This window comes from Homarus americanus, unplaced genomic scaffold (genome assembly GCF_018991925.1).
Source record: "Homarus americanus isolate GMGI-L3 unplaced genomic scaffold, GMGI_Hamer_2.0 scaffold56910, whole genome shotgun sequence".
Taxonomy (NCBI): domain Eukaryota; kingdom Metazoa; phylum Arthropoda; class Malacostraca; order Decapoda; family Nephropidae; genus Homarus; species Homarus americanus.
Window position 1 is genome coordinate 1,098,673 of NW_024750825.1, and position 23,955 is coordinate 1,122,627.

The 23,955-nt window shown below is 39.5% G+C and overlaps 1 protein-coding gene across 1 annotated transcript; it reads left to right on the forward strand.

Moving 5' to 3' along the window:
* Positions 1-977: 977 nt before the first annotated feature.
* LOC121854213 lies at positions 978-23,709 on the forward strand. The gene is made up of 7 exons (XM_042348711.1): positions 978-1,293; positions 3,827-4,035; positions 6,787-6,928; positions 17,445-17,587; positions 19,340-19,420; positions 21,322-21,451; positions 23,243-23,709. The coding sequence occupies exons 1-7, from the start codon at positions 1,152-1,154 to the stop codon at positions 23,320-23,322; spliced, it is 927 nt and encodes a 308-aa protein (XP_042204645.1). The 5' UTR covers positions 978-1,151; the 3' UTR covers positions 23,323-23,709.
* The last annotated feature ends 246 nt before the right edge of the window (positions 23,710-23,955 follow it).

Below are 23,955 nucleotides of genomic sequence, written 5' to 3' on the forward strand. Positions count from 1 at the left end.
GGTGGGGGTGGAGGTGTTATAGAGCGAGGGCGACTCGGGGTGAACTGGTGACCCTGAGGATAGAAGGCGAGCACTTACTCAATCTAAAAAATCTATCCATTCACCCGCCACATCCCTTACGTTGATGTGAAACTGGGTCCCGCAGCCTGACGACCTGTTAGGGACAGTGCTGAAACAGCAGACTCTATTCTAAACCTTTTTCGGTACACAAATTGCTAGTGTGTCCGGCATTTCACGTGACCGCCTTCACTTTCTCCACCAATTAACTTTGATACTTATTCATAGTTTGGTGAATTGGGAGTGAACCAGCGACCCTTAAAATAGGAGGTAGGTACTGTATCCACTCGGCCCTGTAAACTACACTTAAAAAAAAAAACTATATTGTTGCAATCCATAATCACTGTAGACATCGATTATATCCCAATTTGATGTCATATTTATCCTTAAGGAATGCACTTTAACAGATAGAATTACAAACAGACAACGCTGCTTAATCAATATAATTTGGGAACTGAAAATTATATAATGATAACTGGCTTCAACCTGAACAACGTTTTGTGTCAGTAAGATGTGAATGGTTTCATCGGGTGCTGCAAAGCCATTCACTGCACAGTGGGAGCACTGATTATGTTTTGCTGTTAAACTACATTAAAAGTTCACAAGTAGCAACGGAAGTCGTAGTAGTAAGAAGAGGAAGCAGAATGGTTCAGGTAGTGTTTGTGTGTGTGATTTCTATGTGCAGAGTAAATATGTTTGGGCACGCGCGTCTTTATCTGTGCATGTATTTATTCTGTATATTGATTTTCGTATGAGTATGCTAATATCAATATATCCATACATCTTCATACATACATACAAACTCAAAGGAATAAAGAGGTACCAGTTTACAGCTAGGAATAATCAAGGAAGGCGTAGCAAAACGAATTCTCTAAGTCATTTGTAGGTTAGTAGCATCAACCCTCAGTGTGTGTCTGACCGGCGTGAGGGATAGACGTGCCAGCTCGCCTCCTTCGTCTTCCACACACGTGTGTTGACATCGCTAATTCCGTACAGGAACATTCACTTGAAACTTCAATATAACAACTGCATTTATATCAATGTCTGAAGTAACTCCCCAATATGTTGATTATACTATATTAGTATAATATCTGATGGTGAACACATTGGTAAATCGCGTAAATATCGAGGTTTTTGGCGATTTCAAGACCAGAGGACACATGCCAAAAATGCATGGCTGGCTGTCCAACACCAACCTGCAGCGTGTGTGTCTCCTCGCGGTAATATATGTCAACGGTGAGTATCTTTCTTTTAGTTTACAGTGTTGATTGTGGTTTTGTCAAAGGATAATAACTTCAAGATTTGCGTTGATTTCCACTTTCAAAAAGAGGTAAAGCATCGTTGCAACATACGGTACCAGCGATATATTGCAAGTTATAGTGTTTGTACATGTGATGTTGACCATGCTCAGGGTGTCTCCCAGCCAGGATCTTCATCCCACCCCCTTGTGATCTTCATCCACCCACTGTGATCTTCACCCAGCCCCTGTAAACCTCACCAACCCCCAGTGAACCTCACCCGCCCCCTGTGATCCTCACAATACTCACGTTTATAATGATACGTTAGTCTGTAGTGGTGACATTCAATAACCGGCAGTTCCCTCATAGACCGCCTCCCTGAACTATACGGTGGGGTATACTCGTAGTTTACTGAGGTGGTCCATGAGGGTCTGTCATAGTTTGTGGTCTAGTTTGTCTTGCTTGTGTATGTCGACATTAATGAAATATATTCGAAGATCTGGTTATCATCACCAGGATTATAGCGGTCTGTTCCGCACTGTGTGGGATAACCATTCATACCGTCATAACCTACCATTCATTCTATACAAATTCGATTCACATATTATTAGTCACTCGATCCTCACATGAGACTTTTGTTCTAATACATGAAATTTGTACACAATATATATTCCTATAGAATAATTTCGTAGAACCAATAGTTAACCCTGTCAGTAATACAGTATATGTACTGTACTATCCGTGGATCTACGCTGCAATTGACTGAGTGTTCTTGGGATTGAGGTCGCCGTAGCCGACAAGCCGGTACCTAGCCACCGAATAGATCAGTTTACCACATACTAAGTTGTGGGATCTGGTTCCTTGATGTACCCATATACTACATGTAGTCTACTATCCCCTACCCTACGGTTTCATGAAGCTGTGTATGTTATTCACCCTATGACATTGTTACCTATCCGTCTATTCCCGAGTTTAGCGTCGATTGGTACGTTAGTGCTAACACTGGCATTACGATGTAGACATCTTTTCTTCTTAGTTGACCATGGGCATGTTTATCAGTAACTAATAACTGAATATAGTACATTTTAGCCCATATCCATCATTACCCCCTATGTTGGGTCCCATTAAGTGGAGAGGTGTGGAGGCAGGCCGGATGAGGACCACTAGATGGCTGGCACTTGACGAAGCACCACCTTATCATGCTTGTGCGCGTGCAAGCGTCCTCGGTCATTTTTTCTACAGTAAGTAGTTTTTTACCCACGATTACACATTCAGATAATTTTATTCGCTGTGATCCTCAGAATGTTCCTTGTGTGAAACGCCTCGCAAGAGGGACAGAACGAGTTGGCCTTGCCTCCTGGCTACAACAGCGATACAAAAATTAAATCTACAATTTCCCTTCTTGAATCAGTGTTTAAGATCTCCAACTCACTCACGTTTCTGTTGTGCAATGTGAAAGGTTTAGAGAAGTATTTAATAATTCGTAATTAAATAACCTTCATTTATGTGACATTTTAAGGAATTGGAGAATATTTCTGTCTGGTGCAAATTCTTAATATGTGATGAATTAACCTGACACGTCTACCACCAGTACAGCGCAAACACCCCACATATCCTAAGTCACGCCCGGACATAAGGAAAGTCTATCTGCGTTGAGGAACATATCTCACGGATTCAAAAGTCAGGCAAATTAATGTTGGGTTTTGGTGATGATGTAGCAAGCTGGTGAATGGGATGAGACACGCTGAAGGCCTCGCAGCCTCTCGCAACACTAGGGGAATAAGGAGTTTGTTTACATTCGTGGATCAACTGTTTTATGCCATTGAAGGTGGATAAAGAGGAGTTTGTTGATGTTTACTTTTTTATTCTCGGAACGAGTTGGTGACTTCAGCGGACCAGCTGTGTGTGTGTGTGTGTGTGTGTGTGTGTTTTGTGGAATATTAAGCTTTACTGCACCATGCATTACTGTATATTGTTATTATTTTTTTTTTTTCATGAGGATTAGTTCAAGTGTTTGTATCTACTGTTTACTGTTTACCCAGTCGTCTCTGGGATCAGAAACACTTAAAGCTTCGTTATCGTTGTTACGAGAAATAATTTTTGTATTTCTTTGACAAAATATTCGGTATCTGATTCCTTATATGTAAAGATCCTTTTGATAAACCTTTCAGATAAAAATAACAATTCAAAAGTTGGGTACATAGCAAGTTAGCAACTCAAAAGGTTTTGTCGTAAATTTTAAACAAAATAGCAAGTGCATGGATGACGCACGTATCAATTAACTAGAATGTTCAGAGAAGAAAGCCGTGAAACTATTCCCTTGATGATAAAAACTACATCCCTTTGTTTTGAAAACATCTAAACCTACTTATGTTATGATCCACCTGTCACGGTGTTGTGAGGAGAGGGAGAAGTGTGTTAGTCTTATGAAGTATTGTGTCTGTAGTATTTTACCCTGTCCCAGGTGCTGCTGGAGATCTGCTCGGAAACTACCGAGGACACACATAACAAGACTGAGTTATCCTCCACAGGTATCGCTGGGGATCTGGTCATTGGTTTGCACGTGCCCCAATATGCCTTCGTTGGGGATCAGGCTACTCTGAGTTGCTCCTACGACCTCCGGGCCACCAGACTCTATTCTCTTAAGTGGTACCACAATGGCACGGAGTTCTACCGCTACGTCCCTACCGAACTTAACAGGCCCATCTACATCAAACCCAGCCACAAGTTTTATGTTACCGTGAGTGTTGTCTGGTGTTTGTGTGGTTTCTTGTGTTCTTCACTCCTGTTTCACATTGTTTTTATACTCCTTCGCCTTTGGTTTTAAGCATTATGTGGTTGTACTCTCCGGGACCAGGTCGTCTTAGTACATCTACTGTACATCTTTCAGCTTATATTTCGCTCCTTTGACTGGCAACTCATGTCCTACAACTCTTTATTTTCTCCCTCGTCACAACTTATGTTAATTCCCCAAAATTATTACTTTGCATTCTTCCATTACTGTTCTGTTTTCTGTTCTTCAATTCCTTCCTCAAACAATGCCGTAAATCTGTTCAGTAACTTAATAAGAATAAGTGTGACTACCAGCCTCACGTCCCCTGGGTAGGTAATTTTTCAATCGACCAATACCTCATTAGTCGGTCACATAACTAATATACAGTATATGAATTTGTCGTTACTGATGTAAACAAGTTTCAGAGTTCTCGAGTTGTGTGATTTAAGCGAGAAAAGATATATTCACTGTTGAAATATACATTGGATATATGGATTATTTTTCGGTAACTATATCACACGCAGACCATTACTTATTTTAAATGGGCTATTGCCTTGAATTTCTGGAAAATTTATATCCATATTCTGTTTAAATTAGTCAACATATAAATAGCATTTTCATTAATAATATAAATAAACCAAAATACTTCTTATTTTAAAACAAGAAATTGTTGACAACATTGAGTACAGGTTTTACAATACAACCCTGAGTTAATTCCAGTGTTGTTTTTTCACCAATCATTTGTTTTCCTCATCTTACTTGGAGGGGAAGCCGTGACACGATGGGCCCTCTGACCAGATAATTAAATTATGGCTTCGTTTCATCATGTACGGGCAAGTTTCCAGTGAAAATGAAGGCTTATAAGAGAGGTTTCCTCAAAGAGTTTGATTCGTCCGGGGAGAAAAATAAGGTCTAACTGAAGATTGATATGGTGGACAGCTAAATTAAATGTTGAGACGACACGAAGTCAAAGGGTCGAGCTTTTGTGCAATGCACTACTTGTATGTGGGTAGGACGGGTGCTGATTGGTCCTTCCCAACCATGGCGTAAGCTAATGCTCCTCCACATCTTCTAATCAATTTAGCTTATCCTAGACCTAAATTGAAACCTTAATTTAATCTGTCTGTAACCTACAATTAAAACCAACATGACATTGTAAACCTGAACCTCAATTAAACGTGACTTAGTCAATCTTACACTTAAATTTTAATTCTTAACTAAATCAACCTTGAACTACACTAAAACCTAACTGAACCTTACCTAACCTGAAGCTACATTCGACCTTGACCCGAAGAATTTTTGCAACCCATCCTGAACTTAACTTGACCTAAATAAAGGTATGTACCCTTGCTAACTTAGAACCTACCCTATATCTGAAACTTTAACTTTAACTTCCCCTGTCCCTAGAGCATGAGCTTAGCGCCTTAGCCAAAGCAATACTTACCTTAACTTAACCTACACCTATCCAATATTAAACTGACCTACCCGACAGCTACCCAATATTAAAGTAACCTACCCAACGGCTACCTAACATTACAGTAAGCTACCATACACCTACCCACCATTACAGTAACAAACCATACCACCTACCCAACATTACAGTCACCTTCCCTTCACCTACCCAACATAACAGTAACCTGCCCTAAACCTACCCAACATTACAGTCACCTGCCCTTCACCTACCCAACATTACAGTAGCCTTCCCTTCACCTACCCAACATTACAGTCACCTGCCCTTCACCTACCCAACATAACAGTAACCTGCCCTTCACCTACCCAACATAACAGTAACCTGCCCTTCACCTACCTAACATTACAGTAACCTGCCCTTCACCTACCTAACATTACAGCTGCCTTCACCTACCCAACATTACAGTAACCTTCCCTTCACCTACCCAACATTACAGTCACCTGCCCTTCACCTACCCAACATAACAGTAACCTGCCCTTCACCTACCTAACATTACAGTAACCTGCCCTTCACCTACCTAACATTACAGTAACCTACCCTTCACCTACCCAACATTACAGTAACCTGCCCTTCACCTACGTAGCATTGCATTATCTTACCCTAGAGTTCAGTTGAAGGCACAAGAGCAATAGGAAGAACCAAGAAATAAATTTATATAACATGCTGGTGAATTAGTAAGGTCTGTTTACATCACATTAAAAAACACCCGAAGAACGACTGAGTATCATAAACAGGATAATTATTGCGTCGTGAATCAATATAGTTACGAGAGATATATTTTGTACACATGCAAGTTAAGGAGATGTCTGTGTTAGTATGTGTGTGTGGGTTGGGGGAGGGGAGGGGTATTTGCACTCGCTTTCATTTTTTTTCTCTGTTTCATTTGTCTCTCTTCATTAACTGTATTATTTCCTCATTTATTTAATGTTTTTGTATCTCTTCATCCACCTCATAATAAGTTAAGCTAATCAATAGCCATGAGTATAAACATGATAATTCTTGACCAATTTTGTTTTAGCGTTTTATCACTCAATATGACCCTGTAGTTTCCTATAAAGTATTTGAACATTCATAAGTAATTTATGATTAACAAGTACAATATGTCTTGCCTTCACTAATGACAAAATACATTTGAGTGGAACCAAGAAATTATTATGTTATTATTATTACTGTATTAGTAGTAGTATAATCCATCTAACATTATTATTTGTTTATTGCCTTAACATTGTGACATTTACTAATTTCAGGAATTGGTCAGGAACGAGCAGCAGGTGACTTTATCGCTGACGAAGTTGACTGTGTCAGCCTCGGGTCATTACCGGTGTGAAGTGATAGCTGAGCACCCGAGCTTCCGTACTGAAGCCTCTACAGCCTCTATGGTCGTCATGTGTGAGTACCTACTACAGTTAGTTTCTCTTACTGTCTTTTATAATCTCCCATTCCTTCTCACAGTCACTTGCCATCTCCCGCAGCCTTTCACACACTGTCTCCTGTCATTTCTCCCTGTAACACCCTCCCCCCCCCCTCCCCCCCTTCCCCGCTTCCATTGTATCTCTTTTTCGCTGTTTCTCATTGTATATCATTTTATCTCTGTCTCTTTCTCATGGTATCTCATTTTCTATCACTGACTCTCACTCTTCTGTGATATATTTTTCTCTGTCTCACACTATCTCTTCAATTTATCTCATCTCCCACTTTCTCCCGCGGTTTCTCTCTCTATGACTGTCCCCATTTTTCTCCCAGTTATACTGTTTATATTTCCTTACATTTGACTGTCTCTCATTGCCACTCGTTGTCTCTCACCATCTTCCACTGTCTCTCATCCTCCCACTATCCCTCACTTTCTTACAGTCTCCTCCCTACCTTACCCCATTTCCATACTTAATAATCCAATTAAAGATAAAATTCTAAGGTTTTATTATTAATGACGAACAAATCCTATTTTGGGGGTCTTGTCTTAGCAGATATTCACAAGTGCACCTTGTTCTATTCATGATATTGTTGAGGTTATTAAATCAATCAATCTCTCTCTCTCTCTCTCTCTCTCTCTCTCTCTCTCTCTCTCTCTCTCTCTCTCTCTCTCTCTCTCTCTCTCTCTCTCTCTCTCTCTCTCTCATGCAAGACATTCTGTCCTTTATAAATCATGAGAGATCAGTTCCCCTTACAGTCTCATTATTTTGTACTTTCTTTTCTATAATAACATTTTAATCTGCAATTACCGCTCGTTCCAAAAGAGATTCAATCAGTTCCTGACACCATTTGTTTTGCTGTAGATTCATTTTCTAGAGGTGTTTTTTTTCCTTCGATCTAACACTCGCCAACTTAACGTCGTTTTTTTTTATAAAGGATCTCACCCTTTCGTTGTTTACCTGTTTTGACGCCGAAGCTTCGTTCTCTTTGCGTCATGGCCACTTCCCAGTTTTTTGTGGCGTATATTGTTCCGGTCTTCTGCGAAAGTCGCTCGTTGTGCTGACCTCCAGGGATGACGATATGTTCCGACGGAAATAAATACTTGATCTTGCTGGAGTTTCTTCATGGCGAGGATAAGAAGCCTTTGGTAAATCCATTTGGCAAATGGGTCGTGCTGGGGTGTCGTCTCCGGGGAAGGATTTACTCAAGTATGAAGGGCAGGTAGGATTGGTAGGTTTTATATATCGGCCTCGATAGGTATAAAGAAGGAGTTTACGTTTTAGCGGGTTTTTTTGTAGTAATAGATTGGAATTTATTCGCGAAACAGCACATTCATGGTGAAGATTTATTTACCAACAGCGTTTACAAGAAGAGGATTTTATTATGATTCACTGCTGTAAAGATGAAATTATTTACCACGAACCAGTGTAAAGCAGGAATTATATCTTGTTAATAGAAATAATTACAGTATAAGCAAGGATGGAAATAATTTACCAATAGAAAGATGGATTCATGCCGAAAACACCTACAAACCTTGGGATTTATTTGCCTATGTAACACACAAAAAAAATAAATAAAACATGTGCTGAATCCATCTAATAACAGGAAAAGTGCATTCCAACCCAGTAAATCTGAAGGTCAAAGCGTTTCTTTTTTTTTTCGCTATAATGCCCTTCAATCATTCTTGTTGCTGCGGCTGCTGGTGCTGATGCTATGGTACTCCCATTTCATAGTAAGACCATAATTATTCATCAGGTTTACTGTTGTCGCTTCACACAATCCAGCATCAACCACTTATATGCACACAATTCACCCTTCCATCTCCTTCACCTCTCTCCCTCCTACCAGCCACTTCCGTATTTTACATTTTATCGACCAGTTTTTTTTTCACTTCCCAGTATCTCTATTATAGCCAAGGCGGTTGAGAAAACCCTGATATGTTGTCTTCCCGACTCTTCATTCTGCTTGATATCTTTTCTTCCCGTCTTTATTTCTTAGTCTTTGTATTCTCTTCAGTATATGTATTGCTCTCAAGGTTATTATGCTACCAACTTGCTTTGTTCTAAAATGCTTCTTCCTTCCCCAATTTTCTCTCTCATCCCCGTCATCCTCCTTTTCCATCATTTTACTCAATATTTTATTCGAATCCAATTATCCTCTGTAGTTTATCTTCTTGTTTCGTTAGTGCCGGTGTTCCTGAAATATAACTGCTAATCGGTATTACTTATGTCCCCAGTATTTTCTTTGATGCTACTTGATATTCTTATGGTTTATAATTCCTTCTCTCTCCTATTTCTTCATGCTAACGCTATTACTAGTATTTTCTATATTTCCTCTCCATCTCTCTCTCTCTCTCTTTCTCGTCACATCTACACCGCCACCTTATAATTATTCTCCTCTTGACGTCTGTTTGCCCTTTCTAATTATCACCTCAAACACCTACGGCTTAGGCTGAAGTACTATGTGCTCCTCCGTGAAAGCCCCACAGTCCCTCACCCTCCAAAGCTGATCTCCCTTAAGCATCAACTAAGTAATCTTACTCCTACTGCTGTATCTCTCAGATGTTGCCTTATGTGATTCCCGTTTTTCGAAGAAGGATTTTACCACTGTCAACTCGTTCCTTGTCAGCATATCTACCAGATCCTCCCCAATGAATTATTCAATCCCCAGCTGCCATTAGAGCGGTTTACATCTCTATCTTCCCAATAACTTCCTGTTCTGTCTCCACATCCCCCCCCTGTTGTTTTCAAACCTGATATTCACACCCTCACAGTATACACATAACCTTGATTAATGTCAACATTGTAATTTTCTCTCTTTCTCATATCTCCACTCTAATTACTATCGTGCTTAATTTCCCTGTTTCTAATTGCTCCTGCACCATCCATTTGTTCTTACATTTATTCCTACTTTTAACATTTTATGTCCCTCCCCAATTTCCTTATATATAATTGACTGCTAGAAAGAGAAAGAGTTCGACAGACAAAGCTAATGAGAAAGACAGACAGATCTAAAGAGAGAGAGATATACAGAACTAAAGAGAGACAGGACTAGAGAGAGATGCCTCAATCAGAATCAGTTAATGTTAATTCAGCCTTAAGTTATTGACGTCACACTCACATCAACATACCATTATTAACCTTTACGCTCTGTCATTTCCTGTGTGAAACCTCGACCAGTCACAGCCAGGCTTCTATGCTCTTAAAAATCTCTACCAGTCACAATTTAATTTCTGTATTACATCATTAACCTAGTGAAAATATCAACTAATCACAACTCCTTGTCTGAGTCTCCTCACTAACTCCAGAGATATCTCAGTAATCATAGCCCAGCCTCTACCCCACGTCATGAACTCCTTAGCAATCTGAACTAATCTCAGTTTGCTTTTGATACTAAATTAATAACCCTCTCGGCTATCTCAACCAGTCTCAATTTATATCTTGTGTACCATCACTAACCCCTCAGAAATCTCGACCAATCACAGCCCAGGGCCCTCCCTACCTGGCCATCACCTCCGCCGCAGCTAATCTAAATTGAACGCCCTTCATCCCAACTCTCATTAGTTTAAGTTCATCACATCGGGAACATAAATATTATCCAAAATAGAAATATTACTGATATATTAATCACGGGGACCACAAGCGGGAAGGTCCAGTGTATTTTTGGTGCATGTTGCTCGCCCTCACTTAAGTATGTACAGAATTAGCTAGAGTGTGATAAGTGCATTTGAGTCACATTAAGCTATTGTGAATATACAACTTGTGTGTACATAGTCAGGGCAGACATGGGGCGTCGTTTCTTAATACGTGTGTGTGTGTGTGTGTGTGTGTGTGTGTGTGTGTGTGTGTGTGTGTGTGTGTGTGTGTGTGTGTGTGTGTGTGTGTGTGTGTGTGTGTGTGTGTGTGTGTGTGTGTGTGTGTGTGTGTGTGTGTGTGTGTGTGTGTGTGTGTGTGTGTGTGTGTGTGTGTGTGTGTGTGTGTGTGTGTGTGTGTGTGTGTGTGTGTGTGTGTGTGTGTGTGTGTGTGTGTGTGTGTGTGTGTGTGTGTGTGTGTGTGTGTGTGTGTGTGTGTGTGTGTGTGTGTGTGTGTGTGTGTGTGTGTGTGTGTGTGTGTGTGTGTGTGTGTGTGTGTGTGTGTGTGTGTGTGTGTGTGTGTGTGTGTGTGTGTGTGTGTGTTATAATCAAGACGCACCAAAATAAGATAGGTGAAGGTAAGACAGAAATAGCCTCACTGCTCCTCACCTTCCTGACCGACACACAACTCATCCTCACTCATGACCTGTCCTCATATTTTTATTGTAATAATTTTGATTACTATTGTAAATTATTATTGTTGTAAAAGTTATTACTATTAGTAGTAGTAGCAGTAGAAATAGCAGTTGTATCAAATAAAGGCGTGAAGTACAATAACAAAGGTGTAAACATATACTGTAGAGTAGCACCACTAGCCCACCTGATTCACTACTATATTGATAATTGTCCAGTGAGTGACTCGAGGTTTAAATACCAGGATACACAAAAGTAACTTAAGCTGTGGCGGAAATAAGATTCCAGTGAATCGATACGCTGTTTATTATTGTCTGTGTGTCTGTGCTTTTTGTTAAGCTGAACCAGTGTGATCTTGAGTGACGATTTTCAAGTGAATCAACATCAATTAATCAGATAATTAACTTATTCCCTGTAGCGGCAAGGACAGATTATCTGGACTCGAGACCTGAGGTTAGGTTAATTTATTTTGCTGGCCCATATATATATATATATATATATATATATATATATATATATATATATATATATATATAATATATATATATATATATATATATATATATATATATATATATATATATATATATCTTCAGGGTGAGTACAGACTAAGGAGAAATACACCCTGAAGATGTATTTGGCGAACTTGTGTTTTTTCCTTGGTTATCAGCATATACCTGGATCACGCGCACTTACAGTGATTTATATATATATATATATATATATATATATATATATATATATATATATATATATATATATATATATATATATATATATATATATATATATATTAACAAAACCTGTACATGCACAGTACATAGTACATCTACACATTTAACACGTACACTGTGATGTTTAGAATAAGTGAGAAACAAACATTAACAAACCTTAACATATTGCATGTTGCGATTACAGTAGGATAGTGGAAGATAAATTTTTGTCCCCTTTAAATTGGGTCTTCCCTAAGCACGGGTCTGAGGTTTCAACTTCAAGAGCTTCCCTGATAATTTGCCACTTAGTCACAGTGGCGGGATTTGATCAGGTGAGACTGAGGATACGGCTTAGCTTGTTTAGTTCTTGTTTATTATGATATTAGTGTATGTGTAACTGTGTGGTTTTGTGTGTATACACACGTATATATTTATATACATACATATGGCCTCGTGCGAGTGCGCACGTGTGTGTGTGTGTGTGTTTGTGCATGTGTCAGTATTGGCAGATACATGATATGCCGACGTATTAGTAAATATAACGGCTAAGTATCTCTCCTCTCCCACCCCCTCTCCCCTTCTCTTCCTCGTCAATTCCCTTCCCCCACTTCTTTCCCTCTCTCTCCGTCTCTCTTCCCTCCCCCACCCCTTTTCTCCCCCCGTCCCCTCCACCTTCCCTCAGGGAGCTGTATCTGCACGGCCAGTTAGTTTTATACAAGATTTTGTTGTGTTACGGCCAAACATGGAACACCTGCCCTGCCTCTTACCTTCCCTCTCCTCTCCCCTTGCCATCCCCTTCACTCTCCTTCCTTCCCTCCCTCTTATTCTCTCTTCTCTCCTCCATCCTCACATTCCTCCCACTCCCCCTTTCCCCCCTCCTCCTTCTCTTCCATCATCCTACTCACCTCTTCCACCCTCCTCCACCCACACACGCACGTACGGACACTTACTCATTCACTCACTCTATATCTCCTCTACCAGCTTATGACAGTTTACTGACGTCTCCAACACAGGTTTAGAGTCAGAAGGGAAAATACAATATCAGATCATTTCAACGTCAAATCCAAGCTTGTTTTTGGCTCCGTCTGGGTCAACTACCCTTTGTGAAATCCATTCCACATAGATAACCTGCCTCTACCACGTCAAACATCAATGACCATAATTGGAAGATGATGGCGGTTGTTTGTTTACGACAACATTAAAAATACCTGACGTATTTATTGGGCGGAAGATCTTGTCCGGTTCTAGACAAAATTATACTGACGTCTTACCCAGATAGGCAGAAAATATTCCCAACCGGGATACTCAATGGCGCGTAACTCACATCAAGTTATACGAAATAGCGTCTATGTAACTCACTCATGTTACGGTGTACTGAAGGTGGGAAAAAAGGTATTATTATTGCACTGATACTCTACTGTACGGTACGTGAAGAATGACCCCACAAACACACGAGAGACTAACTTGCCATAAATGTTCTAGTCGTCAAGTGAAACCCGACTGTGTGAAGTATAGTTTTACCCCGTCTGTGTTATGTTGATGCTTCAATTTACAGTATAAGAAAGGAAATGTTTTGTTAATATTCAACAATATCACACACACACACACCCCAGCATCACACACACACACACACACACACCTGCATCACATTTATTAACAAAGATCAATCACCGCCATGGTTGCTAGTCATGTACACACACATGGGGCTACCTCCTTGATGCACCACACACACACACACACAGTTCTCTTGGTCGCGTGTGTATCTCAGCTGCACATTCTAGGATTTTTTTTTCATATAAAATTTGTTTGTGGGTCATTCTACACGTATCTAACTACCAAGAGTAGATTCTCAGTGTAATATCAACTAAATTCTCCCACTCGCTTTAGTTCTTAGGTGCATGTTACATTCATTTCTCTTATCTAACTAACTTGTATTAACTTTTCATGGTTTTCCCTGAGCCTTTCATTTACTACTATTTTCACTTAAATCTAAACAAAAAACAGATATTTGGACTCGGGAATAAAGCTCCATCTCTTAGTCGTGTTTCCTTCACTACTACACTACCACTTAGTAATTCTACATTATTCATCTTTAGTTTCAATCTTCCGTTTAACACCCGCCATTTAACACCCCCTTCTAATATCTCTACTGTCTATCTATAGTATAGACATTGTTATATAATTAAGGATCTAATATATTCTATGATTACAATAGACAGTGTTTATATGTATTGTAACCAGTAGCAATACCCTCTCTACTACCGTCACAGTCAACACGATAACCTTATTATAATCACTAGTTATTCCGTCATCATCATCACCACCACCTCTTCCTTCATGATTACTACCACCACCTACACCACTACTGCTACCACCACTGATCTCACTATAACCCATCACCTACTCACACAACCACCACCACCCTCACCATCATCATCATCATCATCAACACAACTTTTTCCTCCCAACCACTATCAGTTTCACTACAATCACAATTACCACCACTACCACCACCACTCCCATACACTTCCACCAACCGCTATCAGCTTCTCTACAACCACTATTATCGTCACCATCACTATCTCCAACACTACCAGCACCCTCCCTCTCACCCTCACTCTCCACCCCTCACCCTCCACCCCCTTGTCACTGAGGATAAATTCGACTAAGGTGAATTTATTTTCCTGTCTCCCACGTTTCTATCTATATATACGTCCCTCACCGATATATTTTCTCTCCTTCCGTATATTAGAAATAGATACTTTTTCACGGGTAAGGGGGTGGATGGGGGGAGGAAGGGTCGAGGAAGTGAGTAGAGTTTATTTATAGCAGAGTTAAGCAACCAACCACGCGAAGTAGGGAAGTTCAACAGAGGAAGACGTGGGGGTGGAGAGTGTGGGAGGGAGAGAAGAGAAGAGGGGGGAAGGGAGGAGGTCAAAGGAGATAGCAATGTTGATAATAAATAGGAATACAGTAATAATAATAATACAGTAATATCACGGTCCAAACAATCAATTAGAACATAAAAGGCGGAGATAGAAAATTTGATTTAAGGTGCGTTACTGTTCCGACCAGGGATGCAATGAGTCGTAGGGTGTGAGCGGGTCAGGGAGTCAAGAGATTATCTCAGTGAGTCAAATCAACCAGTCAGGAATGGTGTTCATAAATCGTTTGACGTCGCTGAAAAAGTCCATTAAGAACGAAAGTTATCGAGAATTTTCGCATAAAATGATCACATATTGAACTAAGCTTAATAAACAGCTTTATTTACCACCCGTCAAGCTTGTCAATTTTTATATATGTGACCTGGGGGTGTTTTGGTAGAGGAACCATATATTGGGCTTTAACTGTACAAGTATAATAGATTATTTCATTATACTAGAAAATTTACATGTGTTCATATGGTGATGTAAAGCATTGATGTTGGGTGTACAATGTTGGGTGCATGATGCCAGTATGTGTGATGTTGGGGGTGCGTGATGTTGGGTTCTGTGATTTTGGGGTGCGTGATGTTGGGGTGTATGATGTTGGGGTGTATGATGTTGGGGTGTATGATGTTGGGGTGTATGATGTTTAGGTGTATGATGCTGGGATGTGTAAAGAGACGGGAATAACCCGGAAAGACATTTAGGAGTTTAGTTTTTAACAATATTTCTTGCATAAGTGGGGAGAGGGAAGAGAGAGGGGTAGACGTGAGCTTAGAGCGGTAAGTGGGAAGAGAGGGATGGTGGTAGGGTTAGGAGAAGAGAAGGAAGTGGACGATAAATAGAGATGATATACCTGTGTTGTTTACATACTGAACCAATTGTAAACTTCTTTGGCGATTTTCCTGAATATATATCTACGTATTTATCTATCTACAGACCTGGTGAAAACAGTAAGGGATTGTATTACATCTTACTGTTTGTTTCGTAATATTTAAAACATTTCACTTTTTCTCATGAATCATAATTTAACCACGAAAATACTAGTGATTATGGTGATAAGGGAAAGGGATTTAACCTTAAACCTCCTTTAACAAAATGTTATATAAAAATAGCACACATAAAGCAATAATAAGCCTATATTATCTAACTAGGGACACATGGTGAAGTATATTTACCTGAATTGGTGATTACTTTATTTACCATCACATCCTGGATAATTATCAGCCACATCTCTGAAGGTTGGTCCACCTGCCTGCGCGGCCAAATATTTCATTCTCCACCCCCATACCAGCCTTATGATGTTGTTGATGTTATCATGTATTACTGCACTTTAACGTCAAAGGTCCTTGGGCGCGTCTTTGGGGTAGAGCAAATACACTAGTCACCAACAGTTACAAATTTAAGAGATACATATCTTTCTGCTTATGTGCACTTAGATATACATTATAGGTTTGTTTCATCCAATTGCTGAGCTACTTCTCTGTGACGTGTACTATGTCCTAGCACGTGATTTGGTAATCCTCTCATGTGGGCGTGTATCCTATGGGCGTGATCTGTCCAGGACAAGGTTGGATTGTTTTCATGTTTGAATGAAATCTCTGTTCTTTACGAGAGAGAAAAATTTATTTGATTTACACCACTACACGTAAATACTGGTAACTTGACACTCCAAGGCGAGGTGTGTAGGAGTTAAGCTGTGTGTTAACGATGCACTACACGTTGTTGAATGAGAATGTGTGATAGAACACATCTGTAATCTGATTAAAGACAATGAATTTCAGTGAACATATTGATAGAGTTTTTTAATGTTGATTTTCGTCATTCTTTGTCATAACGAGGAAAGGCTTTCAGGAATATAAAAATCTTTCACACACGCGCACACACACACACACACAGTCAGAAAGAGGAACACAATATAAAAAGCAACAGGAAACCACTCCTAATGAAGTTGCAAAACCCACCGTAGCACTGCATCTGAATGTTGTGCCAATAAAAGATATTGCAAATCAATTTGGAATGCAGAGAGTAATAGTATAAAGGAGGACTACGTAAGCGCTACACCACAACAAACTAACAACAGTACTGATGCTTCACAGTGAGGCTATCCACCTTGCACAACCAACCAACAAAGATGATGCGATATGTCTGGCAGTATCCCAGAAGCCATTCAGTAACACCTCTGCACTAAGATCCGTATTGTGTACATTAGTATATAAACAAGTGATATATACCAACATGAATTATATCACTCCAATAGTATATTTAGTTTTGAAGATCCAGAAGACTATAATTACAAACTTCATGTACACTGGAAAACTATTACGAAGATATTCTAATATTTGGCCAAAATACCACAAGGCCACCAACTTTATCATCTACCATGTTTGCTGTTCCAAAATGCTTCATGTTTCGTCTCTTTCTATTTCAGTCAAGATGTCGAAATATTTTTTTTTTTCCGATCTGCAACATCAGATTTCCTATATTCACCTTACACGGTCCATCTTCCATCCATCCTACACTCAATTCACGCTATTGCGTCGCTCATTCTACTCCACTATGGCGCCCATCTCACGCCCATTGTCTATCCGCAGCAGAGCCGCTGGCGCCGCCCATCCTAGTGGACGCTCGAGAGATCTACGACAGTACAGATTTGATCAGGATCCGCTGCCAACCCAGACAACATCCCTACCACGGCCACAGACCTGTCCTTCAATGGTTCCTGGATGGTAGTGAGGTATGTCATTACTGTCAGGTATATACTGTATATATATACACAACTAATTATTTTTATCCTTCAGGTTTATAGCTTAAATAAATGCCCCACTAACAAAAAAACTTACTGAATATGTGAAATTCTTGAATACCAAAACGTATCATATTTTCAACAAGAGATCTTAACGTATTTTACACCCAAGGAAGCTTTTAAAACTCCAACTTATAATGTAGAGGAAAACATACTCGCATCATGTCTTAAAGATTTTTAAATTTCTCAGACTTAGCATAGAGAGCGAGTTTAACACAATATATCGGGAATCGGGGAAAATAGTGGCGGTAGCAGTGTGGAGATTCTTGCCACATCGGATACGTTAGCTATCTTGCAGGGTATTGAAAAGTTTAGCGCTTATTCTACTTTCAATGTTTATTTCTTAGAGGTAAACAGCTTAATGATCCGGCGTGAACAGTGACCAGTTAACACACAGAAAAGTAACCAACTCAGTGAAGGGTAAAGACGATGATGATGAATATTAACAAGCGTTACTTTAATATAAAGATGCTCTCAATACATACATAATCTTTTTCAGAAAAATGAACAATAGAAAACCATAACATCAAGAATCTATATAAGAAATATAAATCATAGGGTTTGTTTGAGGCACCAGAGGCCAGAGTCGTATTTTGAAAGTACTTAAGTTAAATTTACCACTTAGCTGTTAGTAGATATCTCCACTAAGAAGAGAATGCATGTGACACGTTAACAGCGAGGGAGATATAGTTGCCCAAAATGGGATCGAAATTGTAGAGAGACTACCCAAACATAATTAACGAATTAGTTTTTTTTAAATCGGGATCTAATTTTCCCAGCATGGTGAGGAGGTACCAACTTGGGCCAGTTTATAATTAACACAGTTTTTAATATGTTGACCATGAGTACGACAAAAACTCACCTGACAAAACAAACCCCTACACGTGATCAACGATTTCAAAGCTGTGTTAAACATAAACTAATCTACGCTGGTATTTCCTCACTGCGCTGAGAAAATTATTTGTACAGGCTCTTGGGATTTGAAGTCTGACGTCAGGCAGCTGTAAGATGCATTCTAAATTGCCATGTTAATGATCAGTGATTTATTAGGTTAACATTGACCATCCGTGAGCAGCCAGCTATAGAACTCTTAATTTTCATTATAAAAATAAATTGTTTTTACTACTCCTACCATTATAAGATATAATGCGAACGTTTGTCTGGCGTAATAAATGTCAGAAAATTATTAAAGGGTGGAAGGGTGCTGATGATGTCTCGTACTGTGTAATTCTCAGGTTAATCCATTGTGGTGATTGTAGTATGTCATTACCATGGCAGTCTGTGACGTCACTCCGAATATATTAAACAAAAAACGCGCGAGGTAAACAACAGCATCTTGGGGAAGTATGGTCTTGAACTGAGAACTTACCTGTAAAGTCCTGAGGTACCTTACCTGAAATGTTGAAAGACTTGTAATAAAACTTTTTGAAGGAATTTGTGGTCTGAAGGTAGATGAAAGTATAGGAGTGTAAAGACAATTAGCACCAAGACGACTGTAAGCCTCCGCCGTCACTAAGCAAAATGGGGTCAACAACCTTGTGATATTACTTTATTTTATCTTTCATATGGCATCGTCTACATATGAAGCAAATCCTAAATTAAAAGATGAAAACTAGGACAGTACTGTATTTGATGATCACAGTGGAAAAGTTTTAACTGACACAGGATGCTATTTCTTGCCAGGCATCAGCGGAATTTGTGAAGTCATACAGTGACGGATCGAGCAAGACTCCAGGACTCTCACTGCATTTACCCGGTCAGCAGGTGAGTGTATCCGGCTTGCCTCCTTCTCTCTCCTTACTCCTCTCTTCCTCCTCATCCTCCTCCTTACTCGTTCCAACGCAATCCTCCTTCCCCTTCCCCTCCCTCACTCCACCACAATCCATCTCTCTCTTACTCTTCCCTCACTCCTTCTCCTCGCTTACACCATGGCAAGCCTACCTTCTCCTCCTGTTCACAGTTGAGTCAAATGAGAATATCTGCTGTTAAGAGCAAACTTTGTAAATCAAATGAGTGTTTATTTAGCACTGTCAATGTGCGTGTGTGATGTGTCATGCTATTTAGTGATATTTGCGAAATTCCGATAATTTTTGGTCTATATACACTATATTTATAGGGACGATCTTTATTTTAAGAGAGATTTCTGTTTTTCTTTTATTTTTATATTTAGAAATAAAAACCATATGACCCACTTACAGTATTCCAGGAAAGAAGTGTACATTAATATAAGTAAAATGGTTTAGTGATCGTTAAAGTAGGATATATATTATTATAAGTAGAATGTTGTCATTATTAGTAAGACATTTCCACTATTATGAGTAGAATGTGAGACTCGATACAAAATATCAAATAATTAAAGAAGTTGTATATAAAATTTACTGTTTGTTCGTGGGTGATAAGAAATATAGTTTTATATGGTTTTAGGACTGTGAGGAGTTTGTATATATAGTGGTTACTGGTAATTTTTTGTTGAAACGATTGTATGTATATGTTATTAATATTATTATAATTATAATTATTATTATAGTTCAGGGGTATATACATTGAAACAGATTAAAGATTTTCACAATTCTTGAGGGTTTTTTTTTACAATTTTATATAATTTTTGTGTAAACTTTTCTATATTTTCTTTTATCTTTTTTAAACAACTTTGTAGAGAATAATGATCTTAACGGTGATAATTATTTAATGAGTATTTATTTATCAGCAATATTCCATCTTTCTTTCTCCCGCCTTTAATTAATTCTTCCCCCTATTTTCTTACCCTATCCACTACTCCTTAACAACCTTTATGTTTCCCAGTGCTTCTCAAATTTTAGATACATTTGTTTTATTTTTTAACATACTATTTACTTGTTATCTCCTATGGTAATGTTTATGATGTTTGTATGTCTTAGGTTTCTCTTACCGTTTTTTCTTATAGCACTTTCTTTTCATTTTCTTTAACTTTTATCAGTTTTCTCTGACATTTCTCACCTAAACCCATTTCTTTGGTAGTAATGTCTCCTTTCATTTTCTCTATTGCAGCTCTCACTCCCTTTATTAAATTTATTATCCAATTTTCCTCTAATATCCTTCTTCTTTTCTTCGTTCAAGTCATCTCTTCCATGTTCCTTTGTAGTCGTTCTTTATCACATTCTTTTCTTCTTAATTCATTTCCCCTCCATGATCCATCTTGCGCCCACAATGAAAACGGGTAGAACTTAATTTCCGTCTTATCAGGGGAGACTTTCTTTTATTTTGGGCGGTGAGAGATTATCGTTATTATTATTATTAGCTACCAGGTATTATTTTGACCGGTCTCTCAGCTAACTGAACAGACATTGTTTCACATGTTTAATATCTTAGCTGACTTTAATGTTATTAATGCTGACGTTCTTTAGTTGCCTCTTCTGACATTACTCGTACTGCAGTTGTGATTTTAAATACCAATGTCGATAATGTTGTACATATAGTGCTATTGTTAATACCCTTGGTACTGTACCATTGCTGGAATACATAGCACAATTGATGTTACTAAAACAGCCATTGCCATTATTATTATTATTATTACAATTATTATTATTATTATTATTATTAATATTATTTGTATTTTTATTTTTATTATTATTATTGCTGGCATCATTAAAACTGTTGCTGATGTTGCTGTCACTGGTACCCTGCAGGTAGTGGCAGCGGGAGGATCCATGAAGGCTGAGTGCAGGCTGACGCTGGGGTCTCGTACACTCAACGCTTACAAGACCCTCCGAGTACGAGTGCGTATGATCTCCTACGTGGGTACCTACCACTCCTCAGGTGAGTATGAGGATGAATACCATTCTCCCGGTGAGTTGAACAACACTGTATATGTCAATTTTTCACACCATCAGTAGTTACTCACACTTTGACCTTCTCTATGTTGACGTAGTGGCTCTCTCCTTTCAGGTAGGTGGATTTTACAGAGTAAATTTCGTATATTTGTCCGTGAGTTGTTCCCTCAACTAAAGTATGGCGTTATAAAGCCGTACATTTATGTACATGTATTTACGTCTATGTGATAACATCCTTTTGAGTCATCCACAGTTGAGATGAAAGGTTACAGAGGCTTAGCTAAGGACCATAGGTTGTGGAACTCCTTTATATTGCAGACACAGGTAAAGTTTTGAGGATGTAATTTGTATTTCCTCTCTGGATCGTCGAAAACACACTATATCGGGAAACTGGTTGTCGTTGTGACTTTAGTCCTTTCATTTATCTTCGAACTCGACTCATTCAGAATTTTAGCCGAGTTATGTAGTATATGCAGTGCAGTTTTCTTAACATTTGTCACATATGCTAATGGTGTAAGTGCGCCTATGGGGACATCCCAAAATAATCAAGCTTTTGTTAATTCTGGTTCTTATCAACATGTTTTCAGCTTGTGGGGTCACACACACACACACACACGTCAGCAACATTGTTTTCATCTGCCGCTACATGAGTTCAGATTATCACAGATAATTATTCATATTCAGAGTTCGTGATGACAATTTCAGTTTGATCCACGATGTATTAGTAGTGATGAAATGTTTATTACTTCAGTGTATCGGTGGTTGTTATGATTGTGGTTGATTGTGGTAGATGAGTTGGGTTTAAGGATTCTTTGGCCGGGGGGCGTAGTAGGTTGGTTGTGGTTATGGAATGGTTATGATTTATGTTTTTTGTATGTTAGGTGTTTTGTAGGTTGTATGTGGTGCTTGTGTGTTAGTTTTGGTTGTTGGTTATGAGATGGCTGTGGGTGATTTTAGCCTGGTTGTGCGATGGTGGTGTTGGTGGGTGTCGGTTGGTTGTCATTGTTAGTAATTTGGTTGGGCATCGTAGTTAGGGGTTAGTTATAAGGGTGATGGTGATTGCAGGCTGGATTGTGTTGATTGAAGGTTGAATTTTATGATTACAGGCTGAATTGAAGGTTGGTGATTGGAGGTTGATTTTAGGATTGCAGGCTGTATTTTGGTGATTGCAGGTTAGATTGTGGTGATTGGAGGCGAATTTTATGATTGCAGGTTCGATTGGTAATTGAAGGCTCGATTTTAGTGATTGGAGGCTAGATGTTGGTGATTGAAGGCTAGATTTTGGTGATTGGAGGCTAGATTTATGATTAGATGTCGTATATTGATGATTGAAGGTTGGAGTTTGGTGATTGGAGGCTGGATTTTGGTGATTACGGGTTGTTAATGTTGGTAGTGGATTCTGTGTAATTTGTTTTTGGTTGACGAAGTTTGGCAGACAGACACAGACAACCAACACAAAACAGACAGACAGTTAACAATGATAAACAGCCATCAATAACAAACAGACAGCCATCAATAACAGACAGACAACCAACAATAACAGACACCCAACTTTAATAGACAGACACATTCAATCTACCTTTGCTAATCAAGGTGCCAATAAGACTACCTGTGATCTCCGCCCCCGCGCCGTTGTTAATTATCTAGGAATTAAACCAATTAAGCACATCAACAAACTGATTCCTTGATGAACTCTTCCCTTCACATGTCACAAAAGGAATCAAGCTGACGTTAATTGGCTGATTAAGTAAACAATGGTTGTTTTATCTCTCTCCAGCCACCCAATGTGAGGTCAGTGTCGTGTTGAGGATGATGTGTGCTACCAACCTCATCCTCAACCTCCTCCAGCTGCTGTAGGTGGAACAGTGTCACTATGGCCCTCATGCTGTCAGTGGTACAGTACCGCCAACATCCTCCTGCTGTCAGTGGTACGGTACCGCCAACATGCCTTCTGTTGTCAGTGGTACAGTACCGCCAACATTCTCCTGCTGTCAGTGGTACAGTACCGCCAACATCCTCATGCTGTCAGTGGTGCAGTACAGCCAACATCCTCCTACTGTCAGTGGTGCAGTACAGCCAACATCCTCCTGCTGTCAGTGGTACGGTACCGCCAACATCCTCCTCCTGTCAGTAGTACGGTACCGCCAACATGCCTTCTGTTGTCAGTGGTACAGTACCACCAACATTCTCCTGCTGTCAGTGGTGCAGTACCGCCAACATCCTCCTGCTGTCAGTGGTACAGTACCGCCATCCTCCTGCTGTCAGTGGTGCCAGTACCGCCAACATCCTCCTGCTGTCAGTGGTGGCCAGTACCGCCAACATCCCTCCCTGTTGTCAGTACAGTACCGCCAACATTCTCCTGCTGTCAGTGGTACAGTACCACCAACATTCTCCTGCTGTCAGTGGTACAGTACCGTCAACATCCTCCTGCTGTCAGTGGTACAGTAATGTCAACATCCTCCTCCTGACAGTGGGTACAGTACCGCCAAC